Here is a 25,190-nt window from a genome sequence, read left to right on the forward strand (position 1 = left end):
TTTTTTTTGCCCATGTTCATTTCTGAGAAACTGTCTCTCTAAGATGCTCTTTTTATACCCAGTAATGTCAGTGACCTGCTGCCAATGAATCTAATTAGTTGCAAGATGTTCCTTCAACTCTTTCATTTTGGTACCACGCATTTTCCAGCATTTTGTTGCCTTATCCCATCTCAGTTTAAACATTTTATATGTTTTATGTGTTTTTAATGTATTAATGAGTATACAGTGTGGGTTTATGATATCACAACTTTCACAACTTTCTTGCTGGTGGGGTTACAGTTATGCAAAACATCACATATGTCATTAATTTATTCTTAATAGGCTACCAAACTGTAGCCTTACGAGACTTTTAGTGGGTCTTATAGTCTGTTGTATTTGGGTGACATGACATTTCATCTCTTCTGTCCTCTGAACACTTGCAGTTTTAATGGGCACTTAATTGACTTTTGACTTTTTACAAATCCTGCAAGTGTGACTATATCGTGCATATTAGGGCATGTTTTAGGGTACACTGTTGAGGAGTAGGTTGGCTTTATTTAAGTTTGATTGCTTTAGTCTTCAGAACACAAAGATGAAGGAAAGATCCAGTTAACATTGCCGAAATGAATGTTAATGAATGAATATAATAAAAAGCGAATCTGACTTTGTATTGTATTTGTTTGTTTGTACTATGTGTGCTTAGGCTGGAAAAATCTCCCCAGACACTGGCGGAGCTCAGTGAGAGCCAAAAGCTCTTGGAGACTCTCCAGAGCAATTTGGCCAAGACCGAAGCTCAGATTCCTGTCATCCATGAACAGTTTGCTATCCTCGACAAATATGAAGTCCCAGTGGAACAAGATGTAGGTGCCTTGTTCATCCCTAAACAAACAGAAAAAGCATATGTTTTTGTGTATGTATTATATACAACCACATTGTGTTTGTATCTTTGTAAAGTCTATCCAGTTATCTCTCTCAGTTAGAGTACTGCTGGTGTTGCTTATGAGCGACATGCCAAGTAAAATGTCCTTCATATTGTTTTGATATTGACAGTAACTGTGCAGTTAACTTTGGCCTCAGAGAGTAACAAAATATAGTTTACCAACCAAAACATTCAATTCAATTCAATTCAATTTTATTTATATAACGCCAAATCACAACAAAAGTCGCCTCAAGGCGCTTTATATTGTACAGTAGATAGCACAATAATAAATACAGAGAAAAACCCAACAATCATATGACCCCCTATGAGCAAGCACTTTGGCGACAGTGGGAAGGAAAAACTCCCTTTTAACAGGAAGAAACCTCCGGCAGAACCAGGCTCAGGGAGGGGCGGCCATCTGCTGCGACCGAAAACATATCTTTTCTAATCAAGGCCAAATTTATTTTGTACACCTTGAAGATTTCTGAGTGTCTGCTCACATATACACAGTGTTGGAACATGTCATGAAGAAATGCATTCCCTCTAATCATGATTCACTTCTGCTGATCGTGTTCGGTTTCTCTGCAGGTGCAGGAAATGCGTGATGTGCTGAATGAGGAATGGGTGTGGTTCCAGCAGGTGTTGATCGACAGTGACATCAAGCTGCAGAAACAAAAGGAAAAGTTTAAGAACAGCCTGGTAATCTCTTACGAGGAGTTGAAGAAGCAGATTGAGGCCACTGTGGAGGAGTTCAGCACCAAAGGTCACAGCCTCTATGTATCTCTCTCCCTCATTTGCTCTTTCACACATTCAGATACTTTATTTTCAAGTTTGTCATGATTTTTTGATTGCGCACCTTTCACTTGCTCTGTTTCTTTTTTTCTCATTAACGATCTAAGTTAAGCCTCTTTTGGAACAATACCCAGTTTCTAATCTTTTCTTGACCCTGTATTACTATGCTTTGTTACTCATAATACTTCATCTTTGTAATGCTCCTCACCTTTTCCACCTCCTCTGCCTTTTCCTGCTGCTTTTATATCCCATATTATCTTTTTTTCCTATTTAGAAGGTGATACTATTGTTTCATGTCCTATTTTCATTACTTCCACTCCAAGTCTTTGTATGTTCAGTGGTTGGTGAATAGACTAATAGACCAATATAAAATCCTATAAAGCGATTAAAGAAATGGTTCCACAGTTACATAATATAAACAGAAATATTACATAAGACTTACTACTGACGACAACTTTGGTAGAAACTGTATGACTTAACCTTTGCTCTTATTTTTTCAAGGCTTATGTCATAGTGTGTTCGGACAATGTTTGTTTCTTCATTTTTTTTCCCAGTGCTAAACAGATGATTAAGGTTTAAACACATAAGTGTCTGTGTTTATGTGCCTTCATGAGTGCATACCTCACTACGTTTTTACATTTGCATACCCAGGTCCATTTAACAGTGCACTGGGTACTGACTTGGCCTTAAAACAAATAGCAGAGCATCGTAGCCAACTGGAGACTCTGAAACGGGAAGAAAGCACCATCCACGATGGGCTGAGCTTCTTCAAACTAGAACAAGCCCCCTCGAAAAGCATACGGACTCTGGAGAAGGTTTGGACCAGCACTAGGCTCAGAATCTTAACATAGCATTGGCGCAACACAGTAACATTTGATGACAATAAATTGCGCTATGTGGTGTGTAGGACTTGGACCAACTGCAGCAGGTCTGGGATATCACAGAGGAATGGAACGCCAACTGGAATATCTGGAAGGCTGGCCAGTTTGGTACACTGCAGACAGAGAGCATGGAGACTGCCGCACAGGACATGTTTAAAAAACTCCATAAACTCCAGAGAGATCTGAAGGTCAGTTCTGCCATATATTCTTCATCGAAGACAGTCTAGTGACTTCTAAATTTACAAAATTTGTTGCCAAAATCACAAAATGAACTACTTAACAATACTTACAATACATTTTCATTACCCAGCCGTGAGAATGTGATCTCTGTCTGATTGCAGGATAAACAGTGGGATATTGTAGATTCCTCCAAGAACAAGATTGACCAGTTCAGGCAGGTCATCCCGCTCATTGCTGATCTGAGGAACCCAGCCATGAGAGACAGGTACTGACTGAAAACAAGCTCTCTGTTGTCATTTCAGTATATGTTGGATAAAATGCATGAAGCATCTGTGTGCGTAATGGGGTTGGTTTACAACTACAAGTGAGCATCATTAAAAGATTAGAGAATTAAGACTGTGAACAGTTTACTGCTTATAGCTAAGTTCCTAGTGTCTCAAATCAAGAACAGCCACAAAGTGTTAGCTGACACTCCCTCTCTTTCACACTTTGTTTCTTTCTCTTCTTACAAACAGATTTTCCTAGCTTTGTTTTTTAGATACAACAGACATAAGTTACATTACTGCATCATTATTACCACACTGTTTACACACTAAAAATTCATGATTGCTTTTTAAATAAAGATATGTGTGTTCTTGCAGTATTTCAAAAGAAAAGTGGGACAAGAATAACTTAACTTAAAATGCTTCTTTCAGGCACTGGAAGCAGATCTCTGAGGAGCTGCAGTATTCTTTTGACCCAACCAGTGCCGAATTCACCCTGGAAAAGATCATATCTCTCGGCTTCAACATGTATACTGGCAAAATCTGCGAGATCTCTGGAGCCGCCACCAAGGAACTCTCCATAGAACAGGTGTTTTTTTACAAATATAGACAGATGCTCAGTGGGAACTTTAGTAGCACTGTGAGTGAAACCGAGCCTGAAGGGAACAATTGTTTGATGTGGTTTAGTCAGTATTACCCTGTCAGGATCTGAAATTTAAATTCTCCATTAGGTTTCAGAAAGTGTTTCCTTCCAGGGGTTTTAAGAAGGAAATGTACTTTTTGTATTACTGATAAAATCTTTTCCCTTAATAGACATATAACACCAGAAAATTCAGAGTAAAATAAAGAAAAACTTAAGTCCAAAAAGTATCTGCCAAAAGAGATGTATGTGTGGGTCACACAATTCATCCAGCCATCCATTTTCTGGGTTATGGAGCCAGCACTCTAAGCCAAGACCTCCCTCTCGTCAGCCTCCTCCTTCGGCTCATTCGGGTGGGAGATTATATCTCCAGGCCTTCCAAAGTCAGCCTAGAGATATAATCGCTCTAGCGAATGTGATGCCCAAACCACCTCAGTCGGTTATAGTAGCAGTAACAGAGTCGCAGCTCTAATCTGAGTCCCTACCAAATAGAAGAACTACTCACTTTAGTGACAAGGGAGACCTCAGCCACCCTCTGGAGGAAGCTCATTTCTGCTGCTTGTATTTCCAACCTCATTCTTTAAGTCACTACCCAGAGCTCGTGGCCATGGGTGAGGGTAGGAACATAGATCGAACACACTCTTTCACACTCTTCACTACAACAGTCCACTACAGCATCCGCATTACAGCAAAAACAGCACTAATCTTTAACAGCACTTTCCCCTCTCCACTCTCTGATCACTTATTCATAATACCTTGAGATACTCCTCCACTCAGGGCAGCACCTTGTCCCTGACCCGGGCTGGACACTCCACCATTTCCCAGCTGAAACCAGCTCGCACTCGGAGGTGCTAATTCTTATTCCCGCCACCTCAGACCCAGTGATAGGAAAAAGAATCTCTTGGAAGAGGTCACAAAAGAGCGATTGGAAAAGAAATTTTGTCATTATGCAAATTTAAAAGTTCTCCATCCCCAGTGAATTCATACACTACAAAGCTAAGATGAATTGTGTTCTGTCATTAATCAGGTCATATGACTGTCTCATCAATCAAGTTTGGTCAATATGAAAAGAGTGGAAATATTTCCTCATTATTTAGCTAGGTCAGTGTGGTTTTTCTCTTAACAGTACTTTTTATGTGTGACATTGAAGGGTCTGAAGGGTATCACCAAGACGTGGCAGGAAATGACCCTGGACATAGCACCTTACAAAGATGAAGGCCACTATCGACTGAGGTGAGAAAGTGAGCCTTGAAGGCACGGTTTAGAGAAGAAAAGAAAAAGAAGTTTTCCATCAAACTTAAGTATCCATCATACATTTATGTACTTGCATCACCCACAGTTCAGTACAGCTCAGCACTGTCATGCGGTTAGGTTTTCATACTCTACACGCCTGTGTTACGTCTCTGTATACTACAGAGCGTATATCGAATGGATCTGAGAGTAATGTGCCTTGTTTATGAAGTTGGAATGAGCAGATGTGTCAGCGGGAATGTTTAAGCCATCAGCTGCATACAAACTGAGTCAGACCTCAGATCCAGTTTAATCAGCAGGCCTGAGCCATTGCCGCTGATTTGACAGTGCTGCTGATCCACACTGAACATGATGAAAGCAGGCAGAGGGGAAGATACACAGTGACACTGTAATTCAGCAGACTCTGTGCACGGCTAATGCAGAACAGGGCACCACAGCTGTGCAACAGTTTCACTGAAACATTGTTACTGCGTCAAGCTAACAGAGTGAAGCAACATTAGTCTTACAATCCAATTTTAAGCAGTCGTCAGGGGTCATGTTTACCCTCCTTGTGTCTCCCAGGAGCACAGAAGAGGTTTTCCAGGCACTGGAGGACAACCAAGTTATTTTGTCCACAATGAAGGCATCTCGCTTTGTCAAAGCCTTTGAACAGGAGGTGGACCACTGGGAGCGTCAGCTTTCCCATGTGCTGGAAGTCACTGAGATGATCCTTAATGTGCAACGGCACTGGATTTATTTGGAGGTACAAGCAACCCAGACAGAGTACTTAACTTTTAAAAATATATTTGATCATTTTATTGTATTTGAATACTAGTTATTTGATTTATACATGTATTATTTTTATGAATTATTTTGTGCATGCAACGGATGGAAGTTTCTTGTATTGATAACATTTTAGTTGCATGTTGTCATTCCTTTTCAGTCTTTGTCCATCGCTGTCTTGTTTTGTTTTCTCATTTCAGTTTTCTTGCTGCTCTCTTTGAGCATTTCATTTTCTTCTTTTTTGAGGATAAAATGGAGCTTTCTTTGTTCTTTAGTGTCTGTAACTATATATTTAAATGCTCTTTTATTCCCCCAGAACATTTTCCAAGGAAAGGACATCCGGGAGCAGTTGCCTCATGAGTGCAAAGAATTTGAAGACATAAGTTCTAGTTGGAAAACCATTATGGGTTGTCTCCACAAGGATAAAAATGCCTTGCAGGGAACACACCAGCCTGGTATGACATGTTACTTTAAAGAATGTGCTCTTATTAAAACTGTAGCACACAGTATTTTTTCTGAATGTCTTCAGGCCCTAAAAATCACTTAACAACTCTATAAGAATGTTTCATGAGTTCAGAGCTCAAATGTAAGTTTGAAACTTTTTTGATGTTATTAAAAAATATTTAACATAATATGTAACATCTAGAATATCAGTATAGAAGAGGTTACCAAAACAAGGATTTGGATTCACCAAAAAGACTTCCATCTAATTTGTAAAACTGAAATGTGTCTTAAGTCTATTATCAACCTCTGTGCCTTGCAGGTTTGCCAGAGAAGCTGTCACAGATGGGTTTTGAGCTGGAGGAAATCCTTAAAGCGTTGGACATATACCTGGAGACCAAAAGGCAGATCTTCCCGAGGTTCTATTTCCTGTCCAATGATGACGTGCTGGACATCTTGGGACAATCACAGAATCCACAAGCCATGCAGCCTCACCTGAAGAAGTGTTTTGACAACATTAAGAGCTTGTCTACTGAAAAGGCAGGAACAATCATACTGTGTGATCAGTGCTACACATTTACTGTTAACAAAAGAGTTAATTGAGCGCAGCCATGTAAATATGTAAGGAGCAGTAATCGTTACAAATTTTCATGGCTTGTGTTTCTTCATATCTGCTTTTTGATGCAATTTCATATGTATTTACATTTTTTGGATTGACCAGAGATAATTAAAGAGAGTTAATTAAAAGCCCTTGTGCAGTGTTCTTAAGGAAACTGGTGAAGTTTTCTAAGTGTTCTCTTTGTGTTGATTGTGCTTTAAATAATATAAAACCACATTCTATGTACTGGAAGCACTCCGCTTTGTCCGAAATAACTGGATTTTCTTCAAAATGTGTGTTTTCTAGACAAAGCTTAAAACACTAGCTGCTGGGATGTTCTCTGCTGACGGCGAGTTTGTTTCTTTATATGAAAAAGTGGAACTGAACAAACCTGTGGAGGTACAGCACTAACAATGACCCGAACTATATTATGACAGGGGTGTTGTGGTGATAAATGCAGTGGAGAAGATCATGATACTGAATGTGAGCACCAGTTAATTTGCACGTGTGCTTGCAGGAGTGGCTGTGCAAGCTGGAGCATAGCATGCGCCTTTCACTAAAGGAGGCGCTGAAGGACTGCCTTGTAGATTTGAAGAGGACATCAGGACCAAGAGACAAATGGGTCCGAGCTTGGCCAGGACAGGTATGTCTGTTTTTGGCTTTCCTGTCCTGCTTTTTCTTTTTCTCTTATATGATTTTCTCATTCACTGACACTGATGCAGTTACTGATCCTGCACATCCTGTTAATAATGTAGAAATCCCAGTGGCTTAAATAAAACTTATTTCCTTCCAGTTTAAAAGAGATTTACTCACCTTGTGTATTTGGATAGTTTAAGCAATACACTACTTTACTCTACTTATATATTATTTGTATCAAATTTATTTCATTGTCCTTTTAGTTTATAAAGTTAAGAAGTCATTACATTTGTAACCTGTATAATTTTAATATTCAAGTAAGATTAAAACAAGGATTATTTCTTCCTGTTTTAGATGATAATCACAGCTAGTCAGATCCAGTGGACTGCTGATGTCACAAGAGCTCTCATTATCTGCAAAGAGAGGGCTGACAAAGCCCCCCTGAAGTCCATGAAGAAGAAACAGGTTTGACTGACTTTTTGCCACTTCACTAAACTTTTCTGAAAGTGTGTAAATATCTTCTTTTTTTGGTTGTTGGTGTCACACTATTTTATATCCATAAAAACATTTGGGTATTCAAGTCAAGGTCGGTATTGTGTGCAGTTATAGTGCATAGCTGTCATGTTGGCAATAAAAATTGACCACGCTTTAAGTAAATTTGTCAAATTTTTGGTACAACTGTCTTTCTCAGGTCTCCATGCTTCAGTGCTATTCAGAGATCATTCGTGGTAACTTGCCCAAAGTCCTGCGTTTGAAGATCGTAGCTCTGGTGACAGTAGAGGTTCATGCTCGGGATGTTATTGATAAGCTGGCCAAGGCAGGTTGCTACGATGTCAATGCCTTTGAGTGGGTCTCTCAGCTGCGGCTTTACTGGGAAAAAGACCAGGTAAGCTGACTGCAAGACACTGATAGAACAGGTGAGTTGATAAATTGCTTTTATCAGTGGATTATGGTGGTTAAAGGAACATTTATGCAGGTGGTATAAGTAACATTTAGTAAAGATGGGATTAAATTAGCATCTTCTTTGTTATAAGTTAAAAAACAGTACTTAGTCTGAGCTAGCCTGCTGTGCTATGTTGGTCTATACAGCTTTCATATTGTATAGACAAATGAAAGTACTAGCTAATCACTTTCATTAGTTTAATGTAAGCTTAGTAATTTAGTAAAAAAATATTTGAACTTTTTTTGGTTTGGTTTGGTTTTTACTCCAGGGGAATGCAATGAATTGTATAATACGACAGACCAACACAGAGTTCAACTATGGATATGAGTACCTGGGCAACTCGGGACGGCTCGTCATTACTCCGCTTACTGACAGGTGACATCATATTACTCAGTTAATGCACCATTTAACAAATGCAGTGCCCTGTTCAGCCTGTCATTGTCACAAGTTTTCATAAAGATGTTAAATATATTTTTGGGTTTTATTTTTGGACTTTTTGGACACCTTTTTTTTTAGGAGTGATTTTCACTGGGATTAGTATTTTGTATAATTCAATAGCTAACAATGATAGAGCAGGATGCTGCTGTTAGTCTTTTACTGTAGTCTATTTCAAGTTTGGTTCACGTGTAATTGCATATAAAAAGATTAGTGAAAGCAATAGCAAAAGCAAAATTACTAATTTTAAGATTTATTAGTTACTAGCCTCGACATCCAGATATAATGATTTTCACCTTGGGCATCTTTTTGGTCCTAGAAAAAAACCTACTGTAGCACGCACTGGCACTAAAGTGTTTGTCAAAAAGTGGGCTGGAGTTAAATTTTCACTTCTTCAAATATTTGTTTTTTGTTTATCATTACATTTTCCATTTTTTTATTTGGCTAATATTTGTAAAAATGTGGAAGATATATAGCAATTCAACTTGGATGCTTTGGAAATGATAAGTAGTGCTCACAACACAGTTCCCTGACCCTTGTTGAGCATCAGGTACAGTGACTGTGTAAAAGTTTTCTGTTTTCTACATTCAATGATCAGATTTATGATATGCCAAGGTTGTGTTCTCCCACTACAGGTACACGTCTTTCCATCTGTTCTTTTCATTGACTGACAGACAGAGAGATGCACATAAAGGAGTTCTTGGATAGTCACTAGACTGTGTGTGAAAAATAAAACAGAAGACATTCTGTCTGTCAAGATGGTCTCTGAGTGCTATTTTTGCATGTAAATGTAGACAAAACCATAGCATAGCTATGTGGTGCATTTCGGTCATATGTCCTTACAAGTCCTTAAGTACACATTATACAAGACAGTCACAAAATTTTACAGGTTATCAAGACAAAAATTAAATTCACGTTTAAAGATGGCTGTGGTTTGACTACTAAGACTGGTGATGACTACGAAGCAAAAGTTATCAGTAGCCCAATGGCCCATAATATTCTTCTATAATAGTTATGTATTTGTAGCTCTTCCTATAATAAATCTTTGTCTGTACAAAATATATAGCTACACCAGCTTAACTGGTATTGTTTCAAATATGTGTCAGAATATGTATGTGTTTATGTCATAATGGCATATTGGATAACCTTATAGATATACTATACTGCCAAAAGTGATCCCTCATTTACCTTCACATATACACATCCCATTCTTAATCCACAGGGTTTAATATGATGTCACAGCTGTAACAGTTTCAGCTGTTTTGACAACTTCTGACGATTCTTCTAGAAGCGCATTTGTGAGGTCAAACACTGATGTTGGACGAGTAGGCCTGCCTCACAGCTTTTGCTCTAATTAATTCCAAAGGTTTTCTGTCAGGTTGAGGTCAGGACTCTGTGCAGGCCAGTCAAGTTCTTCCACACCAAACTCACTCAGCCATGTCTTTATGGACTTGGCATTATGCGCTGGTGTGCAGTCATGGTTGAACAGGAAGGGGCCGTCCCCAAACTGCTCCCACAAATTTTGAGCATCAACTTGTCCAAAATGTTGGTGCTGAAGCATTAAGAGTTCCTTTCTCTGCAACTAAGGGACTGGATCCAAATCCTGGAAGAAAAAAAAACACACCATAATCCCCCCTCTGCCGAACTTTACTATTGGAACAGAACAATGAGACAGGTACCATAATACCGTATAATACCACTAACAGCAGACTGTTGAATATTTGGCAGTGAGGAAATTTCACGACTGGATTGGTGGCATCCGATCATGGTACCAATGCTGGAATTCACCGTGCTCCGCTCTTTCACCAATCTTTGTAGAAACAGTCTATAGGCCTAACTGGGTGAATTGGATGGGTATCTTGAAACTTTGACATCTGAGTGACTTGAAGATACAGATAAAGCAAAAAACTTTTTTTTTTGTTTTTTTCTTGATTTTTTGCGTCTTGTGCGGGTAACAAAAATATTAATACCATGTTGCACAATTAACTAGTTAAGTATTTGTTTAATACTTGTATTGCAACATTTTTATTTGTCTGTAAAGTAAATGTCAGTGTTTTACTTCAGGTGTTACATGACACTGACCACAGCACTTCATCTCCACCGTGGAGGCTCTCCTAAAGGCCCAGCTGGTACTGGAAAGACAGAGACAGTAAAGGACTTAGGAAAAGCTCTAGGCATGTATGTCATCGTAGTCAACTGCTCTGAAGGACTGGACTACAAGTCCATGGGACGCATGTACTCTGGCCTGGCACAGGTAGGGAGTAGTAGAGATGATGATATCGGGTGACCACAATAATTGTAAAAATTGGTACATAATGCTTTTCATGGCTTGAGTAATTACTAGCTGTGTGTAGTACATGACTGTTACATGACTGGTCACTGTAATGATGTCAATATGAAAAACATCTGGCTGAAACCTTTTTGGCTTCAGTAAATTCTGAATAGCGTTTTCTTTTTGTGGTATTGACCCTTAGGCAGGCCAAAGGTTTTGCATGTCAGCTAAGGAAAAAACATAACCTACATAATCTGATTTCACATTTGTGTGTATTTCATTATGTCCACCTCAAATAGACAGGAGCGTGGGGATGCTTTGATGAGTTCAACCGTATCAACATTGAAGTGCTGTCGGTGGTGGCCCAGCAGATCCTTTCCATCCTGTCTGCTCTCTCAGCTCTGCAGCCCAAGCTCTATTTTGAGGGACAACACATCCGTCTAGTCTCGTCATGCGGCATCTTTGTCACCATGAATCCCGGTAGGTCAACAAAATTGTGCAATTGTCACCATATGTTGAACATTAACCTATAGAGCAAGAGTTGCCAGAAGAGGGGACCTGTACATGAAGATCTGTTTTATCCTAATCTAATCTATTTTCTCTTTTTGTTTTGTTTTCCTGAGGTTATGCTGGTCGTACTGAGCTTCCTGACAACCTGAAGTCCATGTTCAGACCTATATCAATGGTGGTGCCTGACTCTACTCTAATTGCTGAGATCCTGCTCTTTGGTGAGGGCTTCAATGACTGCAAGGTATTAACACACTCTATGAAAACTGTATCCCAGCACTGTTCTGGGAAGGTAACAGAAGGCATTAATGCTACAAGCAAAGTAAAGCTAAGTGATATTAGCATTTAAGGCTGAAGTGTGCTCTTTGCTAAAAGCATTAGATTTGTTGCTCTACAGGTCTAACACAAATATGTTGCTTTGGTTTTAGTGCAACAAAACAGTAATATATTCTGCAGGAATAATGCTGCAAGCAAGTGTTTGAATGGTAATGTTGTAGTCTTGGTTACTGCTTAAAAGAGTTGGAGTTTATCCTGGAGCATGAAGAGATTACATTACAGTATATAAGTGTTGGGATAAACAGATTTATGAGGTGCAAGGACGAAGTAGGTCACAGACAGTATTGCAGGTAGTTTTCATCTATCCATGTATCTACTTCAAGGTTGCAGGGGGGCTGGAACCTATCACAGCTATCATAGGATGAAAAGGCAGGGTACACCCACACACAACACAGGTTGCCAGTATACCTTAACACAGAGAACCATTCACACTTATGGCCAATATGAAATAACCAGTTAATTAATCATGTATGTTTTCAGACTGTGGGAGAAAGCCGTAGAACCCATGCAAACTCCACACAGAAAGGCCAGAGCTGTGTGGTGAATTTGAACCGAAGACCCTGCACTCATCATACCACCATGTTACTAAATTGTCATAGGAACTGTTTTTTTTTTTCCAGTGAAAAATGGCAGTTTTAAATTATTGTTACTAGTATGCCTTAAATTTATCTCCCCAGCAGGGGTGGTAATTTAATTTTCCCAGGGGGCCACATGAGAAACTGGGACGGTTGTGGAGACCTGCGCTAATAAGCTGAACTCAGTTCTGCTAATTATTAATTTTATGTCTTTATAAAGTGCTACTGATAAGAGGAGATGTTACAATTAGGCAATGGAAATGTAAAATGCACCTTAAAAACACTTATGCAAACTAAATGTGGATGTTTTTGAAAAATCTAAAAATCTCAGTGGGATGAACAGGCAAATATATCCCGTACGGCTGAGAGCGGCCGGCCCGGGTTTGAGTCCAACTCTTAGCCGCAGGTCTTCCCCTCTCTCTCTGCTTTCCTGTTAGTCTTCACTGTTCTTATCTAATAAAGCCAGAAAAAGGCCAAATATAACATTAAAAAAAGACAATTAACTTCATACAAAATGCTACTACTCTGTTGGTTAGAGTGTAAGTACTTCATTGAGTGCTTGCGTGCCAGCTCCTCCATAATCTTAAACTCTTCAATTATCCCGTGCATAACAATGAGTGACAGAGCAATCTGTAAATTGTATACACAAAACTAAAATGTTGTAAGAGTCCTGATGATACACCAGATTAGATTTTTTTCTTGCTTTTTTGTTGACAAACCTCACTTAAGCCTCTTAGGCTGACTTCTCTGCAGGTTTTATCTGCATACCTCAGGTGTCAGCCTAAGAAATGCTATCTGTGCACTAGTTTTACCCTTTACACAGTTCTGAATGCAAACAATAATTTCTTTATCGTGTTAAACTATCACAGCTTAAACGAAGAGCTGAACCAATCAGCAGATGAGATTTTTTTACACAGATAAAGATACATCTTTATTACCAGTATTCCCTTACCTTATCAAGTTCATCACATTCTACAAAGCCACTCAGTTATTCAAAGACCTGGCATGTGGAGGAGGTGGAGGGGTTAAAAACCCACATAGCTCCAAAATGATGCCTCACATTTTAGTGGTGCCTGTTAGTGTATTAGTGCTTTTTTCGTTTGGATCGACCTAAGGTGAAGCCTTCTTTGCTGTGACTTTGCTGATCACATGTGATCTCCCTCTGGTGAAAAAGGAGTGCCCTCTTACTGACCTTGTGTGAGCATTGTGAGCATGTTCACACTTTCTAGGGTAAATGGTTCTTTTTCAGTGCTGAATCCTGTTGGGAGCTGCAACTAACCAAAGGTCTAGACAATTAAGGATATTGACCAAGCAACAAGGGCAACAAAAACCCACGTACTGAAACAGCACAGCTTCTCAGTGCTGCTAAATTTAGAAGTGCATGTTGTTGTTCTATGTATGTGTAAGCTGGAGAGTCATACATACATAAAGGACACCAACTTGGGCAGGTCTTGGTTCCTGTTATTAAAAATATTTTCATATAATGCTTTAACAAGTAATAATAAGTATGCAAATGAAGCATTAGTGAAGCTTAAGTAAATGAAAGTGGTAATTGTGCATGAGCTGTGAATACTCACATCCAGTACAGTACACACTCAGACAAAAAGGGTTTCCACAGCTACAGCTTTGGAACATTTTAAATGGACGTTACCATTTTATTTTATTTTATTAACCTTGTTTTCTTGCAGCATGAAGATTACATGCCTATTAATGTTTTGTCCCACAGAAGAAGCTGCTGGTGTGGTTAAATACACGTGCTGCATTTTGTGGATTGTCTCATTTCTGTCACACTGTAATTTTAATCCTATGTACCCTTCTTCCCTTTTCCTCCTTTTTTCTGTCTGTCTTTATGCTAATTTTAATTTCCCTCTCATGTTGTCCTTGTAGGTCCTTGCTAAGAAAGTGTTCACTCTGTACTCTCTGGCGGTGCAGCAGCTGTCCAAACAGGACCACTATGATTTTGGCCTTCGTGCTCTCACCTCTCTGCTTCGCTTTGCTGGAAAGAAGCGGCGCGCTTGCCCAAATGTTCCTGATGAAGAAGTATGTTTATCTCTTCCTGTCTCTCTCACACACACACACACACACACACACACACACACACAAGTGGTTTGAAGGCAATTGAAAAGAATAAAAATATAAATACTGGAACTTTTATCTTTTAGGAACTCTTAGACATCTACAGCCATACACACTACAGAAACTAGTTGATATTGTTCACAAAATAAGAGATAAAGAAAAAACCCAAATATTTGATTTATTTACACTGCTTTTTTTTTTAAGTTTAAAAATGGGTCAAGTTTGTCCAAAAACACAGAAACAGGCTTGTTTTCTGTTTTCATATGAGTGCATAATTACTAATTTCATTACTAATGTGCTAAATGAGTTATTAAAAGTTTCTTACAGCACACGAGATGGTTACGAAGAGAAAACTCGTCTGTTACAACCACAATTCAGAGTACTCACTTACTTGCTAATGCTAGCCGTTTTTGTATAAAAAGTGAAGCTCATAACTGATCTCAGAGCAGTGAAAGCAGAGCCAGCAGCAGCAGCTTGCCTTGCACACTAATTTCCCATTAGAGAGTCACAGTCCGCATGTGCAAGCAACTAGCTGCAAACTGCTTGTCTCTGAGTCATGAACACGCCCGTGAGAACGTCAACCACGTACAGATTTCTGTAGCTCTGCAAACTGCCTTCATTCTGTTTCCAGAGATGGTAGCCAACTGCGGTCACAAGATGGCAGTAATGTAAAGTATGGATGCAAACATTCATGAATGAAGATTTATGACAAAATCCTTTCTTATGAAAGGAGAGCGATCGCTTTACTGTGTGTTTTAATTAATGCCTATTTTTATATTTCACTATATAAGCGCTGCTTGCTTCTTGTTGCTGTCCTGTTATTCCATTCCCATTTAGTGAATCAAGCTCTTAGAAATAAGCTGACCAATGGGAAATCATGAGTAACTCTGTACCTGTATTTGTATTCTTAGGTCCTACTGATGGCTATGAAGGATATGAACATTGCTAAGCTGACCTCTGCTGACCTGCCATTGTTCAGTGGAATCATTCAAGACTTGTTCCCTGCCGTAGAAACACCTGTAATAGACTACGGCAAAGTACGTTAATCTAAATCAGCAGTCAAGATAAGCATGGATTTGATATACAACTGGTAAAAAATGGAAACATTGCAGGAATGTCTTTTTCTTTCTCTGTGCGGACAAAGCCAAACAAATAATATAATATCTCTCTTGGTCAATGTTCTTGTGCATTAAGATGTCAAAAATAAGTTTAAAAAATGTGACCCTATGATCTTTCATACTGTATCACATTTTTTTCTGAATATATGCAATCTCACTTAGGGCGTCACAGTCAGTGATCACACTGACTACTTGTCTATCTTTGGTCTCTTTATTTTCGCAGTTAAAGGAAGCCGTGGAGGAGGAGCTTAATCGGAGTGGTTTGCAGGTGACACCCTTCACCGTGACCAAAGTCATCCAACTTTATGAGACTAAAAACTCTCGACACTCCTCCATGCTGGTGGGCAAGACAGGCAGTGCTAAGAGTGTTACCTGGAGGACCCTACAGAATGCCATGACTGCTCTGCATCAAAAAGGAGAGCCAGGCTTTCAGCAGGTCCAGGTTAGTTAGGACAGAGAAGAAAGCATTTCTTTTTTCTTTTTTTTTTTATTGTAATACTGCTTTTTTAATCAGAAAGAATGTTTTGTTGCCGGACTTTGAAGTTTGTATTCTTAATGGTAAAATGCATGCAAACTGATGAACCTAAAGAAATACAGTAATGAGTGAAGTTTCTTGGATGAGCAGTTCTGGAAAAAAACATAAATATTAAGTACTGCATTGGGGTTGGTGGCACTTATCAACATGATGGATTGCACAGATGGCTCTGTTCAGCATGGGTTTCCCAGGAGAGCACGCTGCAACTATGAACCTTCAACTACTGCCACAGGATTATTTTTTTCTTTTTTCATGCAGTTACAGAACAGGCAGTAAGCATCGCCGTGATTAGATCTAAATAGGCAAACATGAATTAAAGGGACTGAAGCTGGCTGCTTGCTTCAGTTTGATTAAATGAGGTCAAATCTTTTGTCCATTGTACGTTTTTGTCCCAGACAGACTACTTTTTGTCCAGAGTTTGAACCCTCCCTCTTCTCAGTGAAGTAATTGGAAGTCACATAAGTCTCTAAGTGTGTGACCTTTTGCTCCTCCAAGCCCATCGCTGAGAGGAAAACTCACAGTATGAACTCCCTCTGTAATAGAGAACAACTACACCTCAGATCCTGTAGACTCACTCTCCACCATCACTGCCACTTTTTGAATATTTATCATAATGTAGCTGAAATCCAATTCTTACTAAAGCTTGTGTTATGCTTGAGAGCTGACAAAGTGTCATATTAATATCTAAATGGTTCAATATTTCCCAAATTCAAATGTTGCATTAAGTTAACTTTCCACAATAAAAGCTGCTGATAGCTGCTGGTTTAAACATTAATGAGTAAAGAGCAAAAACATAAACAAAATTAGAACACTGTTGCCCCATTTACATCAGCATGCATTTCATCTTATGACTGATCTGTATTTACGTACATTCACATATCTAGTTTTTTTACAGCCTATAAATGATACATGAGATCCTCATGTAGCAAACTCTGCTACATGTGCTGCAAACAATGTAGCAGGACTATGATCTGCTGAAGAAAGAACGCAATTTTAAAATGAGCTCAGACTTCTCTTTTCTGTTCTATAAAAAAAAGTTTTCATACTGTCCTATATCAGACAATAAGCATGTCAAATCCAATATATCCAAGCACTGGCTGATTATAGATTGGCTACTCTTCACAAAATCATCTGACTTATGAGCCTGTTTCTGTTGGTGTCTGTACACAGAGTGAAAATTCAATAGTAAAAATGTTTTTTAAAAATGTATTTATGCAACTGGTGAACCTTGGTATGGTCAAATTCAGCTAAATAAAGCCTTGCATTTCTTTACAAGCTACTCTCAACTCATAATTTTTTAAACTCAGAATTTTAAAACAGAAAGGGTGACACCATTTTTACCATTCATGTCTCATTTGACAGGACTATCCTCTGAATCCTAAAGCCCTCAGTTTAGGAGAGCTGTATGGCGAGAATGATCTCTCTACCAACGAGTGGACTGATGGAGTGCTGTCGTCCCTCATGAGATCAGCTTGTGCAGGTGAGAACCTCAAAAAACACACAGTGGGGATGATTCTTCACCATACCCTATTCTACCTTCTAAACTGACTGAAATTGAGTGAAATGTCACAGGGAAGTTTTTTATATGCTCAGTTTTTTAAAGTCATGATGAAAACAAAATAAGTTCTTTGTTCCGTGTGTGCATACTGCCACTGAGAAGCTACAGCATGCTGTGCAGCTTTATCTGCTTAACCTTACGTAGGGTGAGCTAATTCACAAACATTTATTGGCTTCACTTGTCACAATAGTCAAAATTTAAAATGAGATCCAGCACTGACGAAGGATGATTCCTTTTTTTTGGAGCTGTTAGAGAAATAATTGATCGATCTTGATCACAACACTGGTTTCAAAATGTATATTACATAGTATTGATTTTAGAGTTTCTTGCCATCAGTGTCAGTGTGAAGCCAGTTTACAAAGGAGAGATCTAAAGATTGAAAATCAGTGCTTTTATTTTTCATGAACTATTAAACAGTACATCAACTTCTTACTGTCTTCTTGTTGGCGGTGTGAATGTTGCTATCACACACATCTCTGTCACAATATCTCCTTTCCACACTTAAGATGAGAAACCAGATGAGAAGTGGATTGTGTTTGATGGGCCAGTTGACACACTGTGGATTGAGAGTATGAACTCAGTTATGGATGACAACAAAGTGCTCACGCTCATCAACGGAGAGAGAATCTCTATGCCTGAGCAGGTGAGAACAGATCGTGAAACAACACTCATGGGCATTTTTTCACTATTTGACTTTTGACCTTTTCTAATATCATTTATGGTCACGCTGTCCTCTTCTAGTGCTCCGGTGTTCTGAATCAGTTTCTGCAAGGAAAGCAGCAAAAATGCAGTGGCTAAAATAGTTTTGTTCTGCAGCCAGGCTGTTTTAGATTCTGTTCAGTAAATCCAGAAAAGCAAAAGCTTAAACACATGATAAGATTAGTTTTATAAGACAAAGAAGCAGCATTCAAGTGGCTTAATCCTTGTTATCCGGCTCACATATGAAATGGAAGAAAATTTCAGCTTATCATCACCCAGAATCGTCTGTGCTTTATTTGATTAACTGAGGGAGGGAGCTGAATCACACATGCTGACAATAAAGCTGTGCACACGCTGGAAGAGATTCACTTGTCCACATCGCTTTGAAGCTGACAGCTGGCTGCTGCAAACATTTCAAGCTTCGGTTGCCTAGGCGACCCTAGGTGTGTTTACTACTGGGTTATATGTCAAACAGCGATAGTCACTCTCAGTGGTAGTCACTTTAGTCGGTTGACTGGAAGTTGGGAAAAGTTTATCTCAGGTCATGCTTGCCTCCTGTTGCCAGCAGTTATTTCACCTGCTGAATCGCAGATCTCATTCAGTTACTATGGACTACTGTTTGCTGCCATATTGGTATTATGTGTGCAGCTTTCGTGAATAAGTATAAAAACTACAATTCATTTGTTGCAGGTGTCTCTTCTATTTGAGGTGGAGAATCTAGCAGTGGCTTCTCCAGCTACGGTGTCCCGCTGTGGAATGGTCTACAATGATCATACTGGTCTGGGATGGAAGCCTTTTGTGCAGTCCTGGCTGGACAAGCGAATCAAAGTACAATACAGTCACTCATAATAACTCTCATTAGGACATGCATTTCAGTTAAGAGTATGTATAGTTAACAAGTATGAGGAAACCACGATTAGTAATGTTGTTCTGTTTTTTCTGGCACCGTTCTCTTTACTTCCATGTGTCACTCTATGTCACTTCACAGGCTGAAGTGAACCATTTGAAGCCCTTGTTCGAGAAGTACATAGAGAGCACGATCAACTATAAGAAGAGCAACTGCAAGGAGCTGATCCCCATCACCGAACTTAATGGCGTCACCTCTCTCTGCCGCCTCTATGACTCCTTGGCTACATCGAGCAGTGGGGTATGATGAGCAGTGCAAATGTAGATTGTAATCCCATCCATGGGTAATTGCACCACAACAGTGATGAATTGTTGATCTCTAGTTTTAACTAAATACATTTTCCTTTTGCTCTATCTTCAGGTGAATCCTTCAGACACAGATAACCTGGGTAGGATGGTGGAACTGTGGTTCATCTTCAGCCTTATCTGGTCCATGTGTGCCTCTGTTGACGACGATGGACGCAAGAGGATGGACAACTTCCTACGGGAGATGGAGGGAACATTCCCTGCCAAGGTCTTCCAGAGAACATTTTTGTTTACACACTAATGGCATATAAAATGAGATAACTGCTACACTCTAACCTCATTACATTCCCCAATAAAGGTAGGGAATTAACCAGTGTCAAGTGTACTTATTTTTAATTGTAAATAAACTATTTTTTTACAAAAATTTTAACAAGTAGACCAACACAGTAACCTGTTTTTCCCCAATTATCACTCAAACCTTTTAATTCTATGATTATGTTGAGTCGATGGTTGCACACTTGCAAGCCTGTGTCAAGTGTTAACGTATATGAATTCTTGCAGGACACAGTTTATGAGTACTACGTGGACACAAAGAACAAATGTTGGGCTTCATTTGAAGATAAATTGCCAAAAGGCTGGCGCTACAATGCTTCGTAAGTAACCATCTGGTATTATGGGCCTGACATCAGCTGCTGTATCTGGGTCCAGATCTGGATCTATGACATATTTATGTATCTCCCTGTCCTTTCCCTCAGAGCTCCATTCTATAAGATTATGGTTCCAACTGTGGACACTGTTCGCTATAACTTACTGGTTAAGTCTCTGGTGTTGAAACACTACCCTGTGCTGCTCACTGGGCCAGTGGGCACCGGTAAAACTTCAGTGGCCCAGAGTATTCTGCAGGGCTTAGATAACAAATGGAAGACCCTCACCATCAACATGTCTTCACAGGTCAGTTCATTGTATAGTCTGTGTCCAGCTGTGTATGACGTGTGTGCTGATGTTTGTCTCTGTGCTTTAATTAGGCCTCATTTGTGCCTGTGTTTTGTTTACAGTTATAAGCTGGTAGATGCTCTGAAGAAACATTTTAAAGTTTTACGATTATTCACGCTGTTTCATCTTTCGTTTGCTGTCCAGACCACCTCTAACAACATCCAGGACATTATAGAGAGTCGCATAGAAAAGAGAACCAAAGGCGTGTATGTGCCAGCAGGTGGGAAACACCTGCTGTGTTTCCTTGATGACCTCAACATGCCGGCTCATGACCTCTTTGGCTCCCAGCCACCTCTAGAGCTGCTGCGCCTTTGGATTGACTATGGCTTCTGGTATGATCGCAAGAAACAGACCCTAAAGGTTGTCAAGGTGAGAAACTGAGTTTTAATGAAGGCATGAGTGAGGCATATTACAATAGGAGAAATGGTTTTTCTGCTTTCTAAGGGCCTTGGTTTAAACTGTGTGACAATGTGAAATGTTTTCTGTTTTATATGCAGAGGACACTACACTTTTTCTGTTGTATTTCAGGACATGTTCTTGCTAGCATCAATGGGGCCCCCTGGTGGTGGGAGGACTCACATCACGCCGCGTTTCCAGAGTCGATTCAACCTCATTAATATGACTTTTCCTAATGTAAGTGTTGCTGTCTTTATGTCTTCCTGTTTTTTCTTCCAATAAATAAGCAGCGTGATATTTTAGCAGGCAGTTGTGTTTTATTTTCTCTGTGTAATGCCTTCTTTATTTACACAGGTACGTTTTTGCATTTCTTCAGTGTTGACTGTGGTTTTGCTCCTGTTGGGTTTTTTTTCTTAATGCTATTTGTTAGTGCTTTTTTCATGGCACCCTACAGGAATGACCCTGATTGTAATTATAGCCACAATCACAAATGCTGTAAAAATGTGTTCTCTTTCACATTTCTAACACCCTTGAGTTTACAGTTGTGTTGTAGCCCGCCTGTGCGCTGCCCTGCTAATTTACCTCCTACTATCTCCCCCCTCCCTCTTTGTTCCCTTATGTGTTTGTTACTCTTATTTTGTAGTTCGGGGCATGTTTATAATTTCCTTGTTTTATTGTTCAATCTCTTCTTCGCTCCCTTCTAATCACCGTCTCTTTTTAGTATTTTCATTTATCAACTAGCATCAGTTATCTGACTCCAATCTCAACCCTGTTTTCTGTTGCCTTAGAAGAGCTAAATTAAATTTGCTTTAAAAATTGCTGGAGCCATGCTGCATTCACGATCTAAACACTTGAAATTTTAGTTGCTTTTCCTGGTTTATGTGTGAATTGGGCAGCATGAAATTAGATTTTAATCTCTAATATGTAAGAAATTATCTTGCTGTTGTAACCACTACACCTGCATTATCCTGGTATGCTACTGACATGCCTGCATGTTGTGTTTTGGGAATGTTGTTGCCTTTCCTCTCTGCATGCAGGCCTCCCAGATCAAGTGCATCTACAGTGCCATGATCAACCAAAAGCTTCAGGAGTTTAAGGAGGAGCTGAAGCCCATTGGAAAGGTTCTCACTCAGGCCACCTTAGAACTGTATAATGGCGTCACTGCCTGTTTTCTTCCCACTCCAGCCAAGATACATTACCTCTTCAACCTCAGGGACATCTCCAAGGTACAGTTGTGTACATCAATATGAACTTCTGTTGTACAGCACATAAATAGTACGACCAAAGACTACTTAAAATGCATTTTCCATAAAAAACTTCCTAACTAAACTTCACCTTGGTAAGAATAACACATATCCACTTGGTTACACATTTTCTTAGCTAAACACTTTTAGGTAACAGTCTTCATGAGTTCATTCAGATTTTAATGAAAACTCTGAATTATTTAGTACCTTTGAAATTAAAATGCTCTGTGATATATCTTTTCCCCCCCTGTTTATCTCTTGTAGGTGTTTCAGGGTTTACTAAGAGCTCATCCAGACTTCCATGATACTAAAACCAACATTACTAGACTGTGGATCCATGAATGTTTCAGGTGATCACAGTATTTGAATGCCTTTCTACAGTGCTTTATAAATTAAAATTCACGGGTATTTGTGTCATGTATACAGAGAATAATATCTGGATGATGTAATTTGTCAATTCCAGGGTTTTCTCAGATCGGCTCGTAAACCACAGCGATATGGATACCTTTATTTCTCTCCTAGAGGAAAAACTGGGTTCATTCTTTGACCTCACCTTTCACAGCATCTGCCCGAACAAGCAACCACCAATATTTGGTACTTAATTATTTGCATTCTGTGCATAAAGCAGTGTTTCTCCAATGTCTGTTAAAATACTCTCACAGATGAGTTTAGGAGTTCATTTCTAATTCCATTTCCAGCCCAGAAAATGTCAAAATGTTTACATGCGTTTATTCTTGTTCTGTGGGGTAGGTGATTTCATGAGTGAGTCGTCTGTCTATGAGGACCTGCAGGACTTGAAGAGTCTCAAGAAGTTCATGGAAACACAGCAGGAGGACTATAATCTGACACCTGGCGTGGTGCCTACAAACCTGGTGCTCTTCAGAGATGCCATCGAACACAGTACATCTGAAATGCAACACACACAACCACTCACATTTGTATGCATGTTTAAAACAGGGCAATACACCTGATGCATCAACCCACAGTTTCAGTTCCACCCACAAGTCACTGTACTGTTGAACTGCTCTGATCTGTCTTTGCTGGGATCAGTTTCTCACTTTTAAGAATCAGATCTATCTTGAAACTGCTCTGAAAAACAGAGAAAAAGAGCAAAACTAAAAGCCACATGTAGCTGAGAGACAAAGGACCTATCAGCACGCTCAATACTGTCAGCATGCTGTTTTGTGGCATGGTATTTAAGTCAGTAGCAGTGCATTATTATCTAATTTACACTAACTTTAGTTTTTATATTGTGTTTCCTCCTGGGATTTCCGGGCAGGGTGAAGCTGATGTGTTATATCTTTGTGCTCTCTCTGCAGTTACTCGGATCATTCGAGTGATCAGAGAGCTCAGAGGCAACATGCTATTGGTAGGTGTCGGGGGCTCAGGTCGGCGAAGCCTGTCTAAGATAGCTGCCTTCATATGTCAGTACCAGGTATTCCAAGTGGAAGTCACCAAGCAGTACCGCAAACTGGAGTTTAGAGAGGGTGAGATCCGCCACACAACCGTTACATTGACAGACTTTTGAGAAACTGTGATTGTATCTACAACCTTCAAGTTAAAATGAAAAAAGCTAAAACCAAACATGCCAATTTAATAATATTAGGAAATTCGGGGATGTCAGCATTGCATAAGTTGAATGTGTTTACTAGTTTCCAACATACAGTGAGGGATTTTAAGTGTGTGTGTGTGTGTGTGTGTGTGGTTTCTAGACATCAAGAAGCTATACCGTTTGGCGGGTGTGGACAACAAGCCCACAGTCTTTCTGTTCAATGACACCCAGATTGTTGATGAATCCTTCCTCGAGGATATCAATAACATCCTGAGTTCAGGAGAGGTGCCTAACCTATATAAGCCAGATGAGTTTGTAGAGGTGTGTATAGCTTTCATCTTGCCAGTGTGTCTTTCTATCTCTAGGGCATATCATTTGATTTCCATACCATATTTATTCATTCTATGAAGCCAAAAGGTAACATATGGGTAGTTTAAATGAAATCGGTTTTCACAAAGCATAGATTCAAAATGCTCATATCCTCATGCAGTGTGTAATGCTATCTCTTTGCCTGTAGGTATCCAATGCTCTTTCAGAGTCTGCCAGGAAAGACAATGTGGCTGAGACTCCTGACTCATTGTTCAGCTACCTGATCGAGCGAGTCAGGAACAACCTGCACATTGTGCTCTGCTTGAGTCCAGTGGGAGAGCCATTCAGGTAGAGTCTATTTATGTAATGTATCCTGACTGACAAGAAGTTCCTGCCCCCTTGTTGGGTTTTTTTTTCTCCAGATTTTTTTAAACTACCGAATAAATGTGGGACTGGTGGAAGAAAGGGATGAAAGTGTTTTTTGCTGTGCTACAGTATTCAAACAGAGAAATCCACTTTGTGATTCCAGGTATAATGAACACAGTAAACCCTCTATGATATCATTTTAGTCATGGAGATTTGTAAATAAATACATTTGAATCCACTGGCAGCCTTTTATAGAGTGACTAGTCCCTACAGCACTCCTCAAAGTTACAGTTAGAACAGTGAGTCATCTAAGATAAACAAGGTCAAATTGTTTGAGTGATTCTAGAGCAAGGACTCGTGCTGAGACAGACAGCCAGCTGTCTGTACACACAAACATGTAGTAAGCAAACAGATGGACACACATTTTCTTTGTTGATAAAAACAGCTCTTCGCTGATAAGCATTAAGGGAAGAGCTTGTTATGAGTGATAGGCCTTTTAATCCTTGTTGCGATTAGCAGTGCAGTGTAGCAGTTGCACAATGTTGAGAAGTGGCTGTTTGCCTACAGGAACCGCATCCTCCAGTACCCAGCTCTTGTCAACTGCACCACTATAGACTGGTTCTGTGAATGGCCCAAAGATGCCCTCCTGGAGGTTGCTGAGAGGTACTTGGATGGAATGGAACTGGGCTCAATGGAAGGGGTGAGGCATGCACACACAAAGAGAGACACGTGCACTTTTACATTTGAGCATTTAAGCACAGAGGGGAGAGGATATTACATGA

The 25,190-nt window shown here is 39.6% G+C and overlaps 1 protein-coding gene across 1 annotated transcript in view; it reads left to right on the top strand.

The window, feature by feature from the left end:
* The window catches only part of dnah2 (dynein, axonemal, heavy chain 2), a 59,502-nt gene that overhangs the window by 14,288 nt on the left and 20,024 nt on the right, over positions 1 to 25,190 (top strand). Inside the window, 38 exon segments of the mRNA XM_013265664.3 lie at positions 683 to 839; positions 1,487 to 1,661; positions 2,342 to 2,505; positions 2,598 to 2,759; positions 2,913 to 3,016; positions 3,447 to 3,603; positions 4,805 to 4,887; positions 5,467 to 5,647; positions 5,984 to 6,122; positions 6,431 to 6,648; positions 7,013 to 7,105; positions 7,224 to 7,349; positions 7,697 to 7,807; positions 8,034 to 8,228; positions 8,554 to 8,660; positions 10,785 to 10,974; positions 11,292 to 11,472; positions 11,616 to 11,743; positions 14,298 to 14,450; positions 15,398 to 15,523; positions 15,828 to 16,046; positions 17,502 to 17,619; positions 18,204 to 18,340; positions 19,087 to 19,224; positions 19,385 to 19,543; positions 19,664 to 19,816; positions 20,110 to 20,201; positions 20,304 to 20,499; positions 20,686 to 20,910; positions 21,070 to 21,174; positions 21,975 to 22,163; positions 22,446 to 22,531; positions 22,645 to 22,775; positions 22,932 to 23,081; positions 23,501 to 23,668; positions 23,894 to 24,054; positions 24,251 to 24,390; positions 24,976 to 25,108. Of these exon segments, the coding sequence (XP_013121118.2) occupies positions 683 to 839; positions 1,487 to 1,661; positions 2,342 to 2,505; positions 2,598 to 2,759; positions 2,913 to 3,016; positions 3,447 to 3,603; positions 4,805 to 4,887; positions 5,467 to 5,647; positions 5,984 to 6,122; positions 6,431 to 6,648; positions 7,013 to 7,105; positions 7,224 to 7,349; positions 7,697 to 7,807; positions 8,034 to 8,228; positions 8,554 to 8,660; positions 10,785 to 10,974; positions 11,292 to 11,472; positions 11,616 to 11,743; positions 14,298 to 14,450; positions 15,398 to 15,523; positions 15,828 to 16,046; positions 17,502 to 17,619; positions 18,204 to 18,340; positions 19,087 to 19,224; positions 19,385 to 19,543; positions 19,664 to 19,816; positions 20,110 to 20,201; positions 20,304 to 20,499; positions 20,686 to 20,910; positions 21,070 to 21,174; positions 21,975 to 22,163; positions 22,446 to 22,531; positions 22,645 to 22,775; positions 22,932 to 23,081; positions 23,501 to 23,668; positions 23,894 to 24,054; positions 24,251 to 24,390; positions 24,976 to 25,108 (5,650 nt within the window).

Source organism: Oreochromis niloticus, linkage group LG3 (genome assembly GCF_001858045.2).
Source record: "Oreochromis niloticus isolate F11D_XX linkage group LG3, O_niloticus_UMD_NMBU, whole genome shotgun sequence".
Taxonomy (NCBI): Eukaryota; Metazoa; Chordata; class Actinopteri; order Cichliformes; family Cichlidae; genus Oreochromis; species Oreochromis niloticus.